General features: G+C 36.6%; 2 protein-coding genes across 3 annotated transcripts in view; one reads left to right on the top strand and one right to left on the bottom strand.

Annotated features, from left to right (window-relative positions):
* FMN2 (formin 2) overlaps nucleotides 1-3848 on the top strand; it is a 67001-nt gene extending 63153 nt beyond the window's left edge. The window contains exons 12-13 of the mRNA XM_015816691.1: nucleotides 3037-3118; nucleotides 3822-3848. Coding sequence (XP_015672177.1) covers nucleotides 3037-3118; nucleotides 3822-3848 — 109 coding nt within the window. The remainder of the gene's footprint in view (nucleotides 1-3036; nucleotides 3119-3821) is intronic.
* A 4575-nt stretch (nucleotides 3849-8423) lies between these two features.
* Nucleotides 8424-23560, bottom strand: part of GREM2 (gremlin 2, DAN family BMP antagonist) — a 28803-nt gene continuing 13666 nt past the window's right edge. Inside the window, exons 1-3 of one of the 2 annotated variants that reach the window (XM_015816686.1) lie at nucleotides 15374-15396; nucleotides 12976-13056; nucleotides 8424-11350 (exon numbers count right to left, since the gene is read on the bottom strand). In XM_015816686.1, the coding sequence (XP_015672172.1) occupies nucleotides 10843-11350; nucleotides 12976-13010 (543 nt within the window). In that variant the 5' untranslated portion in view covers nucleotides 13011-13056; nucleotides 15374-15396 and the 3' untranslated portion in view covers nucleotides 8424-10842. Of the gene's footprint in view, nucleotides 11351-12975; nucleotides 13057-15373; nucleotides 15397-23560 lie in introns of those variants that run through there. The other variant, XM_015816685.1, reaches the window with a different exon arrangement.

Genomic DNA, 23560 nt, shown 5'->3' with positions numbered 1-23560 from the left:
CAATCAAAGTATGCACAGTTTATTGAAGTTTTGTTTGCATCCATGCCACAGGCATCTTGTTTGGTACTGGGAAACAATCATCTGAGTTATCTCTCAAACACAGCCTATAATGATTATTTTCATTAATTTTATTGTTTGCGGCTTTGGACTCTTGTCAGCATTTTAGTCTGAAGGAAAATACTCTTGCAAATAAATGCTTTTATTCAGATAGCCAGTTTCCCCATCACCATCTGCTCTGAACAGAAATCAGAGAAATAACTTCTCTTGCTGCAGTTTTAGTAGTTTCTTTGTGTATGTGTTGGATTGGACTGGAGATTTTTCCATCTAAACAAGCTTTAGACAGTTTCCAGAAATGCTAGCATGTAGCCATACTGTCTCCTGAAATGCTCTGTTCTTTCCCTTACAACTCCTAACAAATTGCCTGCATATCGGAAGGAATGAGCTTGTAAGTCCAAATCACTGTATGAGAAGAATGGTAAGGCCTTGCCAGAGCAAAGACCCTCCCGTTCATGAAGACTTTAAATCTCAGGCAGCAGATTCTGAGAGTCTGTGATAATAAAATGTTTCACTCAAGAGTTGGGAGTTTACCCCTCAATGGATGGCATAAGATGCCGTTGAGGCTCTTTCAAAAAATCTTTTGAGTTCTTGACTTATTTGTCACATACTGTACAAGTTCATTCTTCTAGTAATGTTTGGCTTGAAAATGTAGTGGAAAAAAGGAAAAAAGAACAAGTAGAAAAATATGAAATAAGTAGCATAGGCATTATATATGTGTGTGTGTGGGTGTATTGTACCTATATGTATATGTATGTGTGTGTGTATATATGTATGTGTGTGTCTTAAGTGTTTTTTATGATGCACCCGGTCAGGAAGAAGAAATCTGGCTGATGAGAACTAAGGAGCTTGAAATAGCTATACCAGCTTCCCTTTAACTCTTTGTTAGCAATCCAAATTTAACACACATATATATGTATATGTATATTGTACCTTGAGACCAAAATGATTTAAGTATCTGTACATAGGGAGTTTTTATACAAACATACAGACACACTCATACAAAATACACATACATTGAGACACCTATTTGTACTTGTGATATAACTGCAAATATGATGGATTTAGGACCACAACTTGAAGTCCACTGTCAAGCATGGTGACAATGACTTAGAGTCACTCACTGTCTCTCCCTACCCATGTGGTAGTGGTTGTAGGAGAAATTGGAGAAGGGACTGCTTTGGGACAGTTTAAATTCCTGGAGGAAAGCAGGATATAAATCTAACAAAGCTCAGCAGGATATCAGTAGAATGCTCTTCATTTTTGCTCTCCAATTTTCTAAGAGTCTAAAGTATATTTGTTTGGAAACATTCTAGATTCTTCTTCAACTTCCATATGAAGACATAGCCAATTATTACAGTGTTACTTGTTTAAACTATGGAAATTACGTCTTGCCGAATGTATCTACAGTTTTCAACAAGCAATTTCTGGGTAGCTGCTATCTTTCTATTCAGGCTAAAAAACAGATCATACCAAACCAATCTTATTTCATTCTTTGATAAAGTGACCAAATTAGTAGACCAGTGCAATGCTGTGGACATAGTATACTTAGATTTCAGTAAGGCATTCGACAAAGTAGACCACAATCTACTGCTTGGTAAGCTAAAAAAGGTGGAATAGGCAACATCACAACCAGATGGATTTGTAGTTGGCTGACAAACTGTACACAACGAGTAGTCTTCAATAGTACTACATCCACATGGAGAGAAGTAAGCTGTGGGATACCACAAGGCTCTGTGTTAGGCCCAGTACTCTTCAATATCTTCATCAATGACTTAGATGAAGGAATAGAAGGGGAACTCATCAAATTTGCAGATGACACTAAACTGGCAGGAGTATCCAACACCCCAGAAAAAAAGCTCAGGATTCAAAAAGATTTTGACAAACTGGAACAATGGGCCCTATCCAACAAAATGAGTTTTTTAAAAAAATATATTTTGAGTTTATATGAATAAGGAAAAAATAGGAACAATACGGGTACAAAATGAGTTTTAATGTGGAGAAAAGCAAAGTTTTATATTTAGGCAGGAAAAATCAAAGATATAAATACAGATTAAGTGAGACCTGGATCAAAAACAGCAACTGTGAGAGGGACCTTGGAGTCCTAGTGGACAATCAATTGACTATGAGCTAGCAATGTGCAGCAGTAGCCAAAAAAGCTAATACAATCCTGGGTTGTATAAACAGAGGCATAGAAACAAGATCATGTGAAGTATTAGTACCACTTTATAAAACCTTAGTGAGACCACACCTGGAATACTGCAACCAATTTTTGTCTCCATACTACAAAAAAGATGTTGAGACTTTGGAAAAAGTTCAAAGAAGAGCAACTAAGATGATCCAAGGCCTGGAGACTAAAACATATGAAGAATGGCTGCAGGACTTGGGTTTGGCTAGTCTAAAGAAAAGAAGAAATAGAGTTGACATGATAGCAATATTCCAGTATTTGTGAGGCTGCCACAAAGAAGAGGGGATCAAATTATTCTCCAAAGCACCAGAGGGCAGGACAAGAAACAATGGTTGGAAACTGACCAAAGATAGAAGCAATCTGGAATTAAGAAAAAAGTTTCTAACAGTGAGGACAATTAACCAGTGGAACAGCTTGCCTTCAGAAATCGTGGGCGCTCCATCAGTGGAGGTTTTTAAGAAGAGACTGGACAGTCACTTATATGAGATGGTATAGGTTCTCCTGCTTGAGCGGGGGGCTGGACTAGAAGACCTCCAAGATCTCTTCCAGCTCTTATTCTATTCTATTTTGTTCTGTTCTGTTCTATTCTATTAATTCTAAGACTATTAATTTTATAGTAACATAGAGCAGCTACAGTATCTATTAGGTTTTTTGGTGCCTAATAGGATTTCCTTGATGATATTTTCTGATAATTTATATTTTGCATAGTAACTGGATGGTTGTATATTGAACTTGTCCTACAACAGTCTTGTATTTTGCAAGGATTATTGACTTGATGAATTAATGTATTGCAGACTTAAAGAGGCTGAAGAAGTATGTAGACAGAAAAAAGGAAAATCACTTTACAATATAAAACAAAAGCATGATTCTGGAATTGTAAGTATAATTATTCTTACTATCTATAATTAAATGTTAAATGTTAAACCAAGATGTAGAAAATGAATGCAAAAATAAAATAAAAATAAGCAGATCGCTAGATTTAGGCAATAGTGATGGTGATGGCAGTAGACTAAGCACCAAGTAGCTTGTTGTAGTCATTTAACCATAATGCAAGATAAATGGTTTGTTTTAAGCATCTGGAGATTATATCTTGGGAAAACTCAACTTCATATCTAACTAGTCTTATTTAATTGTATTTTGATCTTTGAGTTATAGAAAAATTGTTTCCCCCTGGTTGTTTATCTTGTTTTGGGCTATTAACGGTAAACCTTACTCTGTGACATTTCCCTGGTAACTACTTTTTTAACTATACATTGTCAAATACACATTCACTAAGGATGTGGGTCATAACCACTTCGATGTGCAGGGCTTTTTTAATGTTTTCCATTGGGAGATAAATGTTTGAATGTGTTTCATGCATGCATAGAAGACTTTTGATCCTATAAGGTAGCACAGTTATTTTTCAGGAGGCAGAGTGGGGTTAATATTGTACGTATCAAAGTTACTGAACATATGCAGGACTGTGAAAATAATGGGATAACCTTTGGATGATATCACAGGTGTTTTTCAGTGTTTATGAATATGCTATGAAATACTGACTATCTTCTTGCTCACTCTGTTCTGTGTCCTTCATTTTCAGAAAGCAAAGATAAGTATGAAAATATGAGAGAAGAAAGACTTATGTCTTTGTATCCAGACTCAATAAATTGATCATGCCTTGGGAGGTAGGGGAAAGGAAATATTACCGTTCAGCCCATTTGTTTTGTTGATTTTCTTGCATTTTGTTTCCTGTTTACACTGACTACTATGAACATTCACTGATAAACAGATTTGCACGATGGATACCCAGTAATGGAAGCCATTTGATATCTCTCTCTTACAGGCACCCCATATGCTACATTCTTTTCCATCCAAACATTATTTTGCAATTTATACGGTATAATATTAATAAAGACTAAAGTAGTCTGTATAAGCAGCAGTATTTCAGTATGTCCCTAGACATACTGAAAACTTTATAAACATCTAACTTCATATAGATGTTATACTTCCATTCCTGCAGGAATTTTTTCCCCCAAAGCAAATACATTGCATTTAGATTAGAGAGAACGTTACTTCTCAAGAACTCTTTGTATCCATTTCATATGGACCTTGTAAGTGTACTCTGAATTGGTAAAAGTGTTTCTTTTACACTCTAAGCCATGGTCTCCAAAGTTACTTCATTGCCTCCTGACAAAATATGTCATAAATATGACATTCAATCCCAGCTATTATTATAATTGACAAAGTTGATCATGATTTGCTGATATTAATGAATGGAACGAAAACAAAAGGGGGAAAACCCAATTACAGTTAAGCACAGGACTCACTTGGTAGATACCAAACAATCTCGCGTATTTCAATATTATATTCCTTGAAGAAACTGTTTGCAGAGTGACAGGAAACTTGTAGACTTTCTATCAAACTCTTGAGTTTAAAAAAAAAAAATAGTAAAGATCTTTCCCTTTTCTTATTCAAAATTATGAAGGATTATCAAGAGCCTTGGTTTTTCTGGTGATAAAGCAAAGATTATTACTTCTGTTTGATCTCACATTTTATTAAGTACTTGTATTACAAAAAGTACAGCAGATGCAATTGTTTTGCAATCCTTCTGCCTCAACTGCTAAAAACAATTTAATGATTGGGCAGATCTAGTTTACCACATTTTCTCCACACTTTCTAAGAGCAACTTTTTAAAAGATTAAAAAAGCCAAAAGTAGGGAAACAATGTATATATCTCAATGCCTCTTAGCATAGAAGGTGCTAGAGAGATGCAATTTCTAAGTTTTGAAATATTTATTTTTCTTGATGTAACCCACTATATGATACCTGGTTGTCCAGAGATTAATATGTGATTCCAGGAATCATAAGGGCTGCATAAAATATGACCTCAGGAATTGAATTTTTAAAATACCAGTCACTAAAAAATATATTTTTTCCTCCACTGGGGAATGATTTCCTGTTACATAATCAGCTTGAAACTCTATCATCTTTTAGGATAGCCCCAAAACTGCATTATATGATCCAATAGCATCAGGAATAAGATTATTTCTTTGGGAAAGGGAAAAAGAGAAGATTGTTACAAAAAGACCTATCAAAAGCAATTAAAGAAGTAAAGCATATTTTAATAGCACTGATTAAAACTCATGTTTGTATTTATGTAATTTATAGTCTTTTGCTGTTTCTGCATTCTTTTTTCATTTAAATGCATTTAAAAACATTGAAGCATGTTTCTGTTTTGTAGATATCCTGTCCCCTTCAGTATCTACTGTGTGTATATTGCCATTCTAAACTGAATAATGCTACACTTAACAAAGATCGCTATGTGCAATATTGTATTTAGTGTTTCTATTCCAATTTTTTTTAGAATGTTAATTTATATGAAAAATAAAAGAAATAATAAGATCAGTGTTGTATTGTGCATATAGTACTTCCGTTTTTGTGGCTTTGAGATGACTAACAATTACTCGATTGCAAAAAATGTATTTTTTATTTTAAAAAAATTAAAACTTGCTCTTTTGAGAAATGTACAATATTATCTAAAACAGCACATAAAGTCAACATCAAGGGAAGAACCAGAAAAGAGATATATACAAAGCTGAGGCATGCTTTCTGGCTTAATTTACCATATTGTTCTCAACCTATTCAGACCTAAATCAAGGGAAGTTCTTCTAGTAATAACAATAACACTTAGACTTATAGACCACTTTACAACACTCTTTTCAGTTTAGTGTAGAAGCATTATTTGCAAATTGCCCCAATAATCTGGGTCCTCATTTTACCAAGCTCAGGAAGTTGGAAAGCCGAGTCAACCTTGAGCCCTGTCAGGATTGAACACCAGGCTGTGGGCAGAGTTTGCCTGCAATACTGTACTTTAACCACTGCACCTCTAGGTCTCTTCTTATTCTAGATTACTCAGACCATACCTCATTTCTCTCAGCCATACCCCATTCAGGAAATGCTTCCTGCTCTGGATTATTGAAACCTACTTAATCCCATTTCCTAGATCAGGGATAGGCAACCTTGGCTCTTTTATGACTTGTGGACTTCAACTCCCAGAATTCCTGAGCCAGCATGGCTGGCTCAGGAATTCTGGGAGTTGAAATCCACGAGTCATAAAAGAGCCAAGGTTGCCTACCCCTGTCCTAGACTGAAACTGGTGTAAGAAGTTGGTGTTAGCAGAATGCCTGGAGCATATTGTCATTGTTGGTTTCGGACAGATGTGAAAATTGTGTCCATTTTGGTTTTAGTCCCAACCATTAATGAAATAGGGATGGCAGTAGGATTTAACTAAGATACTGTGGACCTTACCAGAAAAAAGGAATCCCATTTCTAACCTCTAAACAAGCATTACAGTGCAAAATAGCATCCTTTTCTGCTTTTGTTGATTGGTTGCAAGTAATCGGTGTAACATGGCTTATTTTTAATAAGTGCCATCTTATGACATTCATCTGTCCTTTCTTCAAACGAATGCAATTCATGCTTTGGTTTTGTTAGTTGGCTTCTACTGACTTTAAAGGCTAACTACATTATATGGCTTTCTTATCTCACCAAAGCTACGTATGGTGCCAGGAAAAGAAGCCTTAGAACAATAGGCTGGGGGTAAGAATTAGAGGTTATTATCCCAAAGGTGCTTCTCTTCCAAGAAGCTTCTTCAATTCTGACTGTCAGAACTGAAAAACTTCCTTGGATGAGAAGTGAAACGTCTTCAAGCAAAACAAAGGAAGTCCAGTTGCCTTTTGAAAAAGCACCTTTGGGACAACCATGACTTGGATGACTGAGAATTTTCATAGACAATTAGAGATGATGTTTTTATTGTCACTAGTTTGGGATCTGTAACTTGCAGTATATTCCTATTTGCAAATAACTCTTAGTCTCCAGTTCTTATTCCAAATCATTACTGTCTACTGAAAATTCCAAAATGCGGTTATTGTAAGAATATCTTAACAGCACAAGAGTTGTCAATTGAAAGCCTACCCAAGACAGCAAGCTGGGTTATCTCTATATTGAGTATTATCTGTGAACATGACAATTTATAGCTGACGGATTAATCTATCTACCACCAGATGGCAGACTAATGTCTTAAAAGTATTAGAAGCTTTGAATTAGCAAGAAAAATGGTTTATCTATCTCTAAGCTTTATATCATACCGAGTAGCATTACAGCCAGTAGCTCAGACTTCGTCATCTTCCTACATTAATTTACGTGGTTCCCATCATTCCAATTCCAAAGGCCGGGTCATTTGGGTCCATAGGAGCTATTGTAACACAACTGGAAAAGATGCTGGGTTGAAGAAAGTAGCAATAGTTCCTTAATAATTCGATGCAAGACTTTTTGTTATAAAGTCGAAAGAAGAATACCATGCAACAATACCATAATACGGGGGTTTGTAGTGGTTTGGGAAGAACATAAAAGTGGTTGTGATTCAGCTTTAACCAAACTAATTTAATTTAATCAATGAGCTCAAGTTATGCTTAGGAATGTATCCAGGAATGCCAGTCTAGCTCTTATAGGCCAGACTGAGTGAAGCACTCCCAACACTAGGCATAGATTGGTGTTTATAACCCTGCTTGCTGCCTTGTCTATAGTCATTGACAATAACCCATTAGAACTCAGGAATCAGGCTAATCCATTTCCTTACTGGACAAGATTCAGCACCTCTGCCAAGCAAAGATGGAACAGCCAAAAGGAAAAAGCTGTTGACATCAGGACTGGCTGTTGCCTAAATTTGGATGATGACTCTGGTTATAACTAAGGTGAATTGCTTTGGTTTTAGTGGATCACTAGAACTAAAATTGGATCCAGTTCAGTGCAATTTTTATGGAAGAAAAACTTCATGTTAAGTGTCTCTACTTCATGTAAGAGTACCTGTTTGGAGCTGAACATTAGTGATTTCCTGAATTAGACCACCACTCTGTTATGAATTAGACCACCACTCTGTTATGTTATGGATATTGATAGAACATCCTTGTTCATATTTGGGGGGGACATGTTTAATTTTGATCCCAAAACAGAAGTCTGTTCCAATGGTTACCTATTTATTGTTCCATGTTATTTTTTGGGTAATACCGCTTTGACACTTAGTCCTACACCTTTCACTAAAAGAATATAGAAAATTGCAATGAGGAACATAGTTGAGATGTTAGAAAGAAAATTCAGTAGCTCAATTTTAGTACAGTTGTAATGAAAGGTTTCCTTCATTTATTTCCCTTAAAATAATACTTTCATATGACAACAGCTTCAACTGCTTATCAAGAGTACAATAATGTTAACTAGGTGTTACATTAATGTTATGTTGAAGTTTGTGTACTTACAACTATTCCTTTGAAGCAGAATAATCATGATACCCTTAAATTCACTTTTATCCATTCCAAAACATCAATCAATAAACCCAGTTTATTTAAAAATTGAGGTTTTATATATATTATACATATACATACATTGCATTGACAAGGGACCTTTAATTTCTGATATGCTGCTCAACTACAACCATATCCTTGGGGTTGATGACATGCAATAAAACTGGAGAGTTAAAAGTTCTCTCTCTATAACAGAAAATTGGAAATTAATGTGTGTCTATTACATTCACAGTTTCTATACATACAGTATAATATCAGAGTGATAGTTTTCACTGGTTATTTTCAGCTACACGTATACTGCTTTTATCTGAAATATTCTATAATGGCTCTATGATATTTTAATTATTTCATATTTAAATTAAGTGGATGAAGAAAATTCCCTAACAAAGGTTAAACGTAAGCTCTACGAATATATATATGAAACAAATATACAAGAATTCCATATATCTCTAGAGTAGCTTTTTTCTATAATTTAACAATAATACGCCTAAAAATAATTGTTATATTTATAACATTTATTCCACTTCATTTTCATTTATAAAACAAAATTTAAATAGTATGAACTATTACAACATTAACTCAACTCTTATAAAACCACCCAAAAAGCATTCCCCTATCATAGCAGGCCTGGTTTGTTTGTAACAGACTGATAAAAAGATCCCACTAAATAATCATCCTACATTATTGCTTGAACAATTGTTTACCATATCCTAACAATAAGAACCAAATGTTCTTTTTCTCCAAGAAGCAGCTTTCTTGGGCAGCAAGCCTGTACATAAAAATACAGCTATCTTAACTAGATCTTCCCTATTATCTTTCATAGCAATCATAAGTTATGATCATTAAACCACCAAAGCAAGCCCCATTCTTCTTTACTGTACTTTTCTAAGCATGATATTGTTCTTGTGTAACATCCAGGGATTGAATTCTAAGGGCTACATACCTACCCAATCCCCTCTTCCTGCGCCAAGCCCCATAACTGGAAGAAGCCTAATGGAGATCAACCACTCAAAACCTCTCAGAATAACCTGTCCAGCATAAAAAGAGAACTATGCCATGAACCCTTGAGGTGACATCAACTTGCAGCTTTGAGAAAATAATTGTTCGAGCCTTTCTGATCACGTCAGGAGGAAACTAGTAGCAAAAAACGTATTTGAACATTTGAATACTTGGGCTATACCTATCACAAATGCAAACTTCAAGCCATGCAATGGGGGTCACCATCAGAGTTACCCAGAAATTTTCAAAGGAATCTAAATGGTAACTCCTGGAACATGCAGCCTTGCATTAATTGGGTTTATCAAGTCCTTTCTTACATTTTATCCTACGTAGATGCAATTTTGCATACAGAAAACAGGAGTTAATTTAAAGAAAAAATATATTATGCTGCTTGCTTTTTGCTACGGTACTTCAATAGATCAAACACAATATTGCTCTCCTTCACAAATGTAGTCATTAACATAGATGGAGATAAATGCACAAAAGTGAGTCTAGGGAAGGAAATTTAACACTAGTAAAATCCTGTGGGGAGGGATAATCTGCTCTCCTATTTAAGATTTATCTCAACCCTTCAAACATTGAGTCATCTCACAAATTATACATGCTTATGTCTATATTAAAAAGTTTAACAATTATTTGCAATAATATGACAAATGAGACATTGCTGTAGCATTCTGTACTTGAGACAATTTAGTTGAAAATGGATATAAATCCACTTCAGCCTCTTCATTGGAAAGTGCAAGCTGATATATCCACAGACGATAAGGCTGCTTAAAAGGCACACAAGTCTTATCAATCAAGAGAGATCACTGCTTCCTTTTGCTGTTCCTAGCTGTATCCATTCCACGGAAGACAGGATTAAGTAGTCAGAAATAAGCCAAAACGTTAACCGAGACTGAGATAGGAAAATGACAAATACTTCAATTCAGCCATTATTCATCCAAAAGCGTGAAGTGAAAGCCAAAACAATTTCCACACAGTGGAAGGAAGAGTTAATTACTGAATTTATATCACTGGCCACCAAAATGTTCACTTTTACATCAGACAATGATTTCTCACTTAGTGGCAAGCCCAGTGGTCAAAGAGCTGTTTGGGTAATAAGGATAGCATGTTCTGATCAGCTGATAGCAGCCTTTATTTCCAGTAGGCAAACAAAGAAAAGGATGCTGCTCTAGGAATGTTCCAAAATTAATCAAGGAAGAAACAGTCAACCAGTTTTGTGTCTGAAGAAAAGGTTTAAGCAGAGTCAGCTGCCAAGTCTCACTTTTATTGTTTGCCTGTACTGCTCAGGTTCACCGACATACATCGGCATTGCTTGACTTTCTGGATCTTCTTAAGTCGAAAAGGTGGGTCCAGTCCAGGGCACTCTAGCTCCACTGTGAAGGAGGTGACCTTCTGAGGCTTGCAAAAGGCACATGATTGGAAAGACTCCTCCTCTTTTTTAACATGGCGGGGAATATAGAAGGAGTTGCACTGGCCATAGCAGAAGCGGTTTATAATTGTGCGGCTAAGGCAGCCCTCCTCACTGACCGTCTGCCGTAAGGGTTGGGTTTTGCACCAGTCGCTTTTCAGATATTTCCTCTCTGTAACCACCAAGGCCTCCTGGCTGGAAGCCAGCACTTCTTTGTTCAGATGTGGCCGCCGGTCAGAGTTATTACTTCTGCTGCCTTTGTAAGGGGAAGGGATGGCTCCTGCAGGGCGGTTTTTCCTGGGTTCTATCACTTGAACCAGAGTGGACATGAGAAACAATGTTAAAGCAAGTTTCCAGATCATCCTGCAACAAGATACCAAAACAAGGATAGATATTATCCCTCTAGAAAACAGTCAAGACATCATTTCAAAATGTATCATTCTAAGCATTCTAATTCTGTGAGTCTTATTCTGCACTTTCAACGAGTTTTTAGGGAGAGCTGGGAAATAATTCTGAAATAAATAAAAATTGAAAATGGAAGGACATAATTGTGTATCTTCAGGACTTTTTTTTTTTTTTTAAAGAAAAAACCGACTTGACTTCATCAACAGCATTACTAATATATCTTTAGGGGGACTCAAGAATCTGTCTGCTTTAGAGGACTCTTGCTTCAATCCAGACATCACCCAAAAATTATTTTTATTTTACTTATTAAATTTATTGACTTCCCATCTTACCACAGAATAACTCTTAGTAGTCCACTTCAGTTCTGGAATTAAAATTTTGAAAATATCCACTGCACACTCATAATTACAATGGATCATATACCTGGCTGCATCATTACTTTCCAGTTAAACCAACTTGTGACAAATGTTCTCATAAAATATCACAAATATAAGAAAGTACCGTTATAATGTATAGTTGCCCTATAAGAGATTGTAATCAGCAAGGCTCCACCCCTTTCCAAACAGAGGGGTTAGACAGGGCTAAGTATGACTAATAGTAAATGAAGGAATGGGAGGGTAGAGGAATGATTAGTGCCTGTGAAGTTGCTTACAAACTGATCAAATGTTTTTAAAAATGTAAAGATGCCACAGGTTCATATCCATGCTCTTGGCAACATTACAAAAGAGGTTTTTTAATATTTCTCGATCTCTCATGATTTCTCTTCTAAGTATTAAGTTGGCCCACATAAAGTCAATCATCTGCTAAGATGTTAAAATGCAGTCAGTATAATTTCTTTTTATTCTGGAGGCAAGCAATAGGAATGGAATGGAATGGAATGGAATGGAAGAATAGAATAGAATAGAATAGAATAGAATAGAATAGAATAGAATAGAATAGAATAGAATAGAATAGAATGGGACCTTGGATGTTTTCTAGTCCAGCCCCCTGCTCAAGCAGGAGAACCTATACCAGGGGTAGGCAACCTTGGCTCTTTTATGACTCGTGGACTGTGCTGGCTCAGGAATTCTGGGAGTTGAAGTCCACGAGTCATAAAAGAGCCAAGGTTGCCTACCCCTGACCTATACCATCTCAGACAAGTGACTGTCCAGTCTCTTCTTAAAAACCTCCAGGTTGCTTCTCTCTTTGATCAGTTTTCAACCATTGTTTCTTGTCCTGGCCTCTGGTGCTTTGGAGAATAATTTGACTCCTTCTTCTTTGTGGCAGCCCCTCAAATACTGGAATACTGTTATCATGTCACCCCTATTTCTTCTTTTCTCTGGACTAGCCAAATCCAAGTCCTGCAGCCGTTCTTCATATGTTTTCAATTCCATAAAAATATTTTGGACCAGTGAAGAGGACATGAACACAGAACCCATATGAAACTCTTTAAAATTGCTCATTTTTGTTGTTGTTGTTGGGATTGTCTGTCAATGATAAGGGAAGCTCTGAATCCCATGAAGAGACACAGCTGCTTTAAAGAGCTGCAGAAAATGTTCCTATGTGAGTTTAACTTGGGATGTGAACATTTTGAAGCTGCTTACCTAAGCAGAAAATTGATGCCAAAATCTTGAGCCATTCAAGTTGACCTTCTGGAAGTAGAAGGGAAATATTGTCTTAGTATCCTGCAAAGAAAACAACCATTTAAAAAAGATAGTGAGCACAGCTATTTTACCAACACAATTTTCTGCACAATTTAAACTATTTGTACATTAACTTTGACTTATCCTGAATTATGCTTATTCAATGATCTTAAATCCTGAAGATGTTTATTTCTAACTGTAGTAGAATCAAAATCCAGCAGAAATTGATGAGCTTCTCTTGTAAATAAGTGTGCTCAGGATTGCAGCCAAAATGTAAAATGATTGTCTCCATCAAAAGATTCCAGCCAGTCTTCAGAGGAGTCATAGTGCTCTACTTGACTAACACTCAGTTATTGTGGCCAAAACCATTGGATCTCAACTGGATATGCAGAAGCCAAATTCCTTTCCAATCAGCTAATCACAGCCTTCCCTGGAGATGCAACTGAATCTAGTATTATTCCTTTCCTTCTTTGTTGCCAGACCCAAAAATACACAAACAATGAGTCAGAACTTCATCTGAATCAAAGCTTATTTAATTATTCTAAATTCAAGTGACTGGAAAACAGATATACATCATTGCTTTGGATATTGGGCTTTCCTACTTGGATTCATATGAATCCAAAATCCAATGCCTTTGTACAGATTCCTGTAATGAAATAATCCTTCCCTCCTTTTCTTTCTAGTGACAGAGCAGAATAAAAAAAAGTATTATATTCATTTTTCCCATTCTATATCAGATTCTAAAAATTCACAAAATTTTTGCCTTTTTGTCTATTTCTCCTAGGCATCTTTGTTAAGAGTTTTGCCTAACAAAAAGCTGGGCTACTGCAATTCAGTCAACATAGGACTTCCCCTGAAGACCATTAGGAAGCTTCAGCTGGTATGCCATGAGGCAGCCTGGATAGTTATTCCAAAGTTCCCCCACATAATGCATTTTCTTTGGTAGCTGAACCAACTGCACTACACTCCTCTGGAATCTGTACTGATCCCCAAATTCAAGATGCTGGTTATTTATTTTAAAATTCTATATGGCTCAGGATCCGGATGTCTTTAGGACTGCCCTCTCCAAACTAAAACTATCCATATGATAAGGCTGAAGAGAGAAAGCTGTCCCATCAAGCCTTCTCAATACTAGTGGAACTGTGAACTATTTTGCCCCCACATATCTGGACTACCCCCTTATTGCTGGACTTTAAAATGGCCACAGAGAAACCATTTGAGATGAGAACTAGCTAACCATCCATCCCCTGTTGGCAGGGTGTCATTTGTTTGTGGTATTATACTGGTCAATCTGGTTATACTCTTTTTAATCCCTGTTGGTGAATATCACTCAATGTCTCCAAGCCACTGTGGACAAAAGTGCTGGATCTCAAAAGTAAGTTAGTGATTTATCTTAGGTTGACTTCAAAAGAAAATGATTGGGAGACACCCATAGTTGGCTGAAAGATGAGCAGCTATATAAATGTTTAAAATAAATGCAATAACAAAATATATGTGAAATATATGAATATATTATAAATTTTAATGGTGAAATCAAGTCCTCCTAGAACTTTTGGAAGAAAAATATTAGAAATTCTGGGTAAAACGAAAGAATACAAATCAGGAAAGGACAAGAATTTGCCAATACAGTTTGAAAACAGAATCAATACAATCAATCAATACAATCTTTATGAAAATATGATTCTATCAGAAATTGAAAGAACAAGCACATTGCACACAAGAAATGCAAACAGTGCAAATGCATTTTAATAAACTTATAATTCATAGCAAGGAGAATAAAAATAAAGCAATTATTTTTAATACCAAGTACAGATGCATTCGGATTGTTGGATTATAAGGGCAGATATCTGTACATGAGGTGACATTTCTAACGTTATCTCATGTACAGAGGTTGCCAAGGTAAAGGTTATCAATGCAGTTTTAATACTTTATTGTCTGAGAATTCTTGAACTCCAATGTGAAAGTAATGACTGCTCTAAAACTATCTGATTAGAAAAGGTATCTTGTGAATGAGAAACCATTGAAAAAATCAGTGCAATACGCTGTTCTGATTTTTTTTTTAAAAAAAATATGGAAGAATACTTAGGAAGAAATATTTTTAAAACTACCAATATTGTATTAATATGATAGAAGTGTACAAAATTATGCAGAATGTGGGAAAAGCATCTATTTGTTTTTCCCTCGAAGAACTGGGACCCAGGATCATCCCATGAAGTTGAATGATGAAAAACTCATAATAGATAAAAGAAAGTCAATTTGCTAAGACAAAAATGTAGTGATGCCTCCCACTTGGATAGCTTTAAAAGGATTAGGAGGATTAGATTATCACTGGCTACCAGTCATGATGACTCCAGATTACCTTCAGTATCAGAAGCAGTAGGCCTGTGATTGTCTGTTGCTGGAGAACATAAACGGGAGATTTCTGCTATGTTCACATTCTACCTGCACGTTTTCCACGGGCATCTGGCTGCTGCTAGCTGCAATTGATACACATATCAGACAGGTCTTTGAGTCCGGTCCTACTACTATCATTGCTTTCCTTACATTAATGATCAACAACTGGAAGCAGTAGAGATTGTGCAGAAATTTCACATTCTCACAATTAGCATCAAAGGGGGGGAGTTTAAGTTTATAATAGCCTACAACAGAGGAAAAGTGGCATACCGATGTATAGAAATTAGCAAGCAGAGCCTATGGAAGTATCTCATGGAAACACAATACTATAATGGTCAAGTAGGAAAACTGTATATGTCTTTTTGGCAAGGATTCTTCTCTGTTACCTGCTTGCCAAAAACCAAACTTAGACGATTCTGCATATACAGCAAGCACTCTTCCTTAAAATTTAATAGAAACTACTGTGATTCAATTTTCAGGTTATACACAATACAAAATAATAAGAGCTGGAAGACCTTGGAGATCTTCTATTCCAATCCCCTACACAAGCAGGAGACCCTATACCATTTCAGACAAGTGGCTGACCAGTCTCTTCTTAAAAGCCTCCAGTGATGAAGCACCCACAACCTTTGAAGGCAAGCCTAGATTAATTCTGTTTTGATTTTGTAGAACTGGAGGTTAGAATTTTATGAAGAGTTGGGGATCTTTTAGACTTTGCTTTTACATTAGTTTTGAAAGTGAACAAAGAACAAAATAAATACCCAGGAAGATGCACCAGTAATATCTATCAAGTCTAATGACTCTTTTGATCATTCACACTAAAAAGCAAGACAGTCTTGGAAATTTTAATATTAAAATTTGAGATTCTTGCTCATTCTAACTTTTGCCAGTCTCAGTTTCAGGATTGATGAACATCAGTCTTTTAGAAAGGAACTGACATGAGTGAGATCAATGAACTTGGATCCAGCTTGAGAAGCAGTATTTGCTCCCACACCAACACACCTAATGACTAGACAACATGGGCCTTTGCAGTATAGGGAGAATCACCAACGCCTGACAACCACTGTTCAAATATTAGAAGAGTTAAACAGACCTGGCAGACAGAATTGGCAGGACTGCTTCCTAAAGCGTTACAATTACTAGGTAAGGCTGACAAACATATCTTTATCCTGTTGTTATTCAAAACACAGTATTACACTTCAAGAATACCTCAGGCTTTCCTTTAAGACTCAGTATTGGCAGCTGTCCAAGTTACAGGTCAAAGTCTTCCAATACTCCTTGCCTGAACTGTAAGGATTTAAAACAGTCACACACACAATGTTCAGCCAACACAATAACATTTTAAATGTGGTGAACTGAAGATTAAACAGGTTTTACAATACAGCTTTTTGGCTCCACACAACACCATAGTCCATCATGTCCTTACTTGCTAAAAAAAAAAATCTATTGGCCATAGTATGACATGGATTCTATAATAATTAAAATGCTGCTGAAGAATGTTGCCTTAATATTTATGTAATGTCTAAGTTATGTATTATGTAATATGCTGAAAACTGCCAGAGTTCTGTTGTTTAAATCAATCTTTCCAAATTTGTTAAGACTACAATTCCCACAGCCATCAATTCAAATGACTAGGAATTATGGATGATGTAGTTCCAACAAATTCTGGGAATATCGGCTTCAGAAGACCAAAGTAGAAAATGTTCCCATCTAGCTGAGTTATGAAACAAATGCACCCACTCTTTATTTACTCCATATTTGGGGGGAGGGGCACAGGGGGATGCCTTCTGCTGGTGACTGATCATGCCTTATCCTGGTTCAACCTTATGATAATGGCTTGTATTAACTGTTTCTGTTTCAATCATGGTTTTGATTTAAAACAGCCTTCCCCTGACAGCCTTCCTCAACTGTGCCCATGCTGCTTGGGTATTCTGAGTGCCGTAATCCCAGCATAACTGCCTGATGGAGGAAACTGCATTAGATCAAGAAAACCAGAGTCAACTATTCCAAAGCTGCTGAGCTTCTGTTCTCTCCACAGGCCTCCTGCTAGGACAGTGTATTAATTTAAACGTCATCTGACCTATCTAGAGGCATAAGATCATTTTAATTGCATTCACACATTGCATAAACCATTGTTTATTTAGCTAGGGAGATTTAATAGAATGCACTAAACTAGTGGTGGCGAACCTATGGCACTAGTGCCAGAGGCGGCACTCGAAGCCCTCTCTGTGGGCACGCATGCCGTCGCCCCAGCCCCGCCTCCCCCGTAGCTCCCTCCTCACCAGCAGCCCCCCCCGAGGAGAATCACCCCCGGGTGTGGCCCATGCGGAGCTGCACAGCCAAGCACATGGAGCTGGGCAGATGATGCTGTGGGGTGCAGGCAGAGGGCGTGGCCACCATGGCGCTGCAGGGCCACCTGAGCGATCTGCGGTGTGCCGTGGATGGCCCTGAGGGTGGGTGGGGTGAGGGCGGAGCAGGGCGGGAGTGGGCAGACGGAGCGGGGGCGGGCCGGTTTTTGGGCACTCGGTCTCTAAAAGGTTCGCCATCACTGCACTAAACCATAAATTTATAAAGTCATAATATCTGGCTTCATACCACACACTAAAACAAAATCAAACAAAGTACATTAAGGTTCAGTATAATATGAGGTCCCAGTCTGCAATTTGAAACTCATCTATGCTTTCTTAGCTCTTAAACCCAAAGCCTTTATTTATTTATTTCGTGCAAGCAGGCAGAGCTCTTTGCCCAAAAGGGAGAAATCAGACCAAAGAGGTATCAAGTGAAAATGGCTTGGCGAACACTCCTATAATGTTTTAGACCTTAGTTACAAGCAGAGCTTTCAGAAAGGGCCATCAAAATAGTAATTTGGGAGAGGAGTACTATAACTGTGGTTGATAACTGAAGAGCTGACGAATGGATGCATGGCATACTCCTTCTAGCCTCTCCAGTTCAGAGCTATATGCAGCAGATCTCTAATTGCCACAGATACAGATACAGACACAGCACTGAATCCTAATTAGTTTCCATAGAAACTACGATTTCAGGAGGGGAAAAGAGATGTGAACCAAGGACAAAAGCAAAAATAAGCACGTTAAACAATATGTAGTGATACAGAGTAGATAAAGTTTTTATTGGCACATTTGAAAAAAATTGGCTAAATAAGCAGCAATAAAATGTTATTCCATAATGAGCACTTTTCTCCAGTTTTGTAGGAGAGAAATAGAAAATGTCTAGGAAAGGGAAAGCAAGCTATTTTTTGACTACACTTGTTTATTACACTAGATTAAATAGGTTTGGAATAGCCTTCCAGATCTCCTGGGTGTCTCCTCAGTGTCTCCTGTGGAGTGATAGCCCAACACATTCAGAGGGAAAAGGTTTGTGAAATATTAGATACACTGTACCTTTCCTTACAATGATTTAAAAAGTTAAAGAATCATAAGGCATACATCTCTTCCTGTAGATACACAAGCAAAAAAGATAAACAAATGAGAAAACGTATCTGGCTATTCCTTCTCTAACCACCCATACTGACCCTTCATCTCCACTTACCCATTCTATTATCAGAAAGTTGGTTTTTGATGTTCTCTAAATTTTCTAGATGTTTTTCACCTCTCTCCTAAAGTAACATTTCATCTATCAGAAATGCAGCACTTGTGTCCTCCCTTGCCCTTCTTTTCACTTATACAACTTTAAATACTACCGAGGTAGATTAATTCTTAAAGGAAAAGCAGGGAAGGGACACAAAAACATCCCTGAATTAAATATTAAGAATTTTTAACTTAGCCACTACTAGACAGTCTGTTGGCTGCAACTCTTCAGAGTAAGCAATTTATTTTGCTAAGAACAGAACTGGTTTGCTCAGCTTATCCTTTATTAAATGAAAGAGCACTCACATTCAGGGAGATCTACTCCTTCGGAAGCAAATGAAGCAGTTTAGATTTGCTATGATGAAATCTCTAATATTTTAAAGAAGAGTAATTGTTTAGTATGTTTTATGAGTACGTCAAGTAGAAAAGGGGGGGGGGAGATTTCATTCAAAATAAAGAATAGACTGATTGGGAAAAAAAAACCACTGCCCAACAGAAGACAACGTTGCCTGTGCATCTGCACAAAGTTTTAGGAATCAGGTGAAACTAAACAGACATCTGGAGGATGGGGTTTATGACACTGAACTTCAACATTTCTGGATGGCAATAATCCAGAGAAGAATTTGTTAATGTTAACATAATCTGGTAATAATGACTCCACTTATAAAATTCAGATACCTTAGTTCTATCTATAGATCTAGTTATCTATACCTAGATACTGATCTCATTTGACTCAAGAAATTTAAAGCTACTATTGAATGAAGAAAAACCATCAAAGATCAGCTGTTATTTGTGTTCATTTGGCTGATATTTTAAGAGGGAATCTTGCAGGACTCCTAATAAAAATGACAAAACTATGCACACAGAGATCCTGCTCCATTTATCTCCATGTATATCTATCTCATCCCCTCAGCTTTAAAGCCTACGTTAGTTTTGACTTTCACTGTGCCCCTTTTACCTTATCATGTGAGTAAAGATACACAAAAGTTGTTACTCTATGTAGAAATGAACTTTGCATTGCTTTGGGAAAAGTATATTCTATCTGTCATGCAACTGAGTGCCTTTTTCATACCTAATGCAAGTATCAATTTTTTGAAGTGCAACTCCTAGCAATGTGCACACATGTGCAGGCATGCACGTAACACAGCAATGAATTTATTAGACCAGAATACAAAACATAGTGAGGCAGAAGTAAGATCTACTGAAGATAACATTAAGCTTTAGCAAAGATCTTCTGCCAGACATTAAATAATTTCGCAAAGGACAGTTACCACTTATAGTGCTAGAGAGAAGGAAAGCAACATGTGTGTTTGATATTGTTGTTTTCATTCTCTGATTTCCTACATTCTATTTAATAGTAAAACATGAATGCATTGTTCGTGTATTGACTTTACTTCTTGCCAAACTGAAGTCAGTATTTTAGTTACTGTTCCTGCTCTGAAGGGGGAAAAAATCCCAGAGGTTTGTTCCACCTTCCCTAAATCACTGTTTATTATCCCTTTTTTTAAAAAAAAAAACAAAAACAAAAACCTGTAGCACTTAAGAGTGGAAGGGAGAAAGAATTTCCTTACCAGAAAATACTGAGTTATAACTGGGAAAGAGTGCAAGGATAGGCTTTATTTCATATATCAATGTATTTTTATGAATCATCCAACTTACAGGAATGCACATTTAAAAAATGAAAATTTGTTATATTTCTTTCCAATCTCGAGCATTAACTATATTTAATATTCCACACAAAAGCACCCATTTAGATTTCTGAACATAATAATCAAACTCAATTAAGATATTAGCACCTTGGCTTAATGGGCTCTTACAAACTTTGTATCATGGCATTCAGTCTCTTCCCCACGCCATTAATTGCAATTACTATAACCTCAAAAGTTTTCCATTCACCATACTTTCCTATTACTTGGAAAAATGACAAAATCTGAAACCAATTTCAAAACATGGTTTAACATCCCATCTCATTCTGAAACTCGTAACCACATTTTCCTAATTTGGATGTAAGAGAATGTTTAATTGAATATTTCCTGGCATGATATTCTGAGAGCAGAGGGGAGAATAACAGGATGAGGACATAGCTAGTTAGCTAAAGGGTACTGCATCATTCAAAAGTCCCCTTCAAGTCATGCATGGTTGTTTTTTTTTTAAATATCCATGTTTAATTTAAGCATAAAGAAAGGTTTTATCAGGATAAGACTCAAATAAAACCACATTAGCTTGATGCTAAACCCTTTCTTCTGATCTCATGTAACAAAAGTATATGTATTGATTACTGCTTTGCTCTTTCACTGCAATGCCTGTGAGGGTTTGTTTTTTTTCCCCATTCATCTTAGCAAATGCCGTACCAGGCAAATTGTTTAAGCAATGCAGAGCTGACCCTAATCTTCCTTCGTGCAATGCAACCCCCTGTACAAATGAAGAATTTAGTAACGGTACCACTGGGCAGTAATTACGGCTAATCTATTATGAGCTATAGATCTATTATTAGATCTTGGTTAAAATGAAAGAGTACGTGAGTCGAAAGTATAACAAAGGGACTGATTTTTGTGAACAATTCAAGAGTGCACTAAAAATCAAATTAAAAAAATAAAACTATTTGATTTCTCTTCTTATATAAGCTGTTGGCAAACTTTACAGGAGGACAATGTGAGCTTACTAATGAGAGTTATCATAGGTGAATCCAAGTGCATCTTTATATACTGTAGCTGTGAAAAATTTTCTGTAAGACTGTATTTCAATGTCTGTTACTTACTTCCCTAAATACACTTAACAGTGCACATTTCCCAGCTGAAGTATTCCAGGATATATTACAAGAATTTAAGAATTTGCCTTACATTAAGGGCTTACCTACACTTGCCCCATAGTTAGGATAGTTTCTGAAGGATATCTTCAAAGCAGTATCATGGCACACTTCTTCTGCTTCTGAACACATTTTTTCCCTGTTGTAACCTCACGTATTCCTATACAATTAGAGTACAGCATATTACTTTCTTGCAGGCTAACTACATCAATTCATTGACTATTTCAAAGAGGAAGGAATCTCTCGACTATTTGGAAGCTTAGGGTAAAACCCTTCTGTGTCTCTCAGGTGACTGGAAAAAAAAGTGATAATAATTTGAATGAAGCTAAAAAAAGAATAAATAAAGCAATATTATTAAGGTTCAGAGGAAAAAAACCTACTTTCAAAAAAGTTTCTCCTGGTTTCAAATCAGCAACCATAGATAATTTTTATTATAGATTTTAACATAGGTAAAAAATAAACATGAAAATAAAGAAAAATTAAGAAATGGGGGGGAAGCGCAGAAAATAGAAAAAGATATATAAAAAATGACTTCCAATCTTCTTCTCTGCTGTTACAAACTTATCTGTCCCGCCTCCTTAAAACTACATGATTCCCTTCTTCCTTTCTAATCAGCTCAAATGAGCAACCTTTGATTTATAAGGCAAGCATTACAGTAGGGCTAGGTTGTTACTAGCTGTTCATCATAACCACATAAAGTTTGTCACCTATTAAAGCAGAAGCCCCCAACCTTTTGGGCACCAGGGACCAGTTCTATGGAGAAAGATTTTTCCGAGGACCAGAGGGGGCGTGGTTTTGTTGCTACCTGCATCCTGTGGATGGGGCTTCACTTGTTTGCACGACCCGGTTGCTGGCATGCTGCGGCCTGGTGCCAGTCCACGGACCAGGGGTTGAGACCCCTGTATTAAAGGAAAAGCTCATAACTAATTGAAACATCTATAACTAGCTATAATTATCTACCTACAGTATCTATCTATCTATCTATCTATCTATCTATCTATCTATCTATCTATCTATCTATCTATCAATCATATATGCATACGTCTATCCTTTCTGAAATTTGATTTGCTTATGCGTATCTTCATCCAACTTTTGTTCTTTTCAGTTACATGAGAGACAAACACTGCTCAGGAGGTGGGGCCCACACTTCCCCCACCATGTATGTGCTGAAGGTAGCGTTCAAATAGTACAATTACATTGTCACCCAGAGTCACTTTTGGTGAGATGGGCTTGCTATATACATTTGATTAATAAAATAGTTAATTAAGTAATACATTTAGTTAAGTAACAGTCCCATAGGCAGGGCAGTGATTCAGAATCATCATGTAACAGGGAAGATATTGCTATGAATGGTGAAGGGGAGTCAATTTGGAGAAATGTCTCTTTATTTTTTTAGATTTATTAAGCCAGTTTGTTGGCCTACATACTGTTCAGAAAATTATTATTATTATTATCAGCAGCAGCATCTTGGGGGTTTTGGTCATTAAAAAAATACATAAATTACCAAAAATATTAAGGAAATGCGGGCAGAATCTTCTAGGAGAAAATAGTAAATCGATATTTGAGAGGAAGTAGATTTTTGACTCAATAGAATTTTAGTGTGCTCCACATACTCTCTGTATAATAAAGAACGGTGATATGTAGATTTGCAGGGATTTGGCTCAACAGGGTACATTACATCTTACAGGCCGGTTGCTCTGCCTCAATGAGGCCTGTTGACTAAGTATCCAGGCAGAAATTTTCTCATTTAGCAAAGGGG

The sequence above is a fragment of the Protobothrops mucrosquamatus genome, unplaced genomic scaffold (assembly GCF_001527695.2).
Source record: "Protobothrops mucrosquamatus isolate PMUCROS unplaced genomic scaffold, P.Mucros_1.0 scaffold480, whole genome shotgun sequence".
Taxonomy (NCBI): Eukaryota; Metazoa; Chordata; class Lepidosauria; order Squamata; family Viperidae; genus Protobothrops; species Protobothrops mucrosquamatus.
This window is presented reverse-complemented; position numbering and strand designations above follow the sequence as displayed.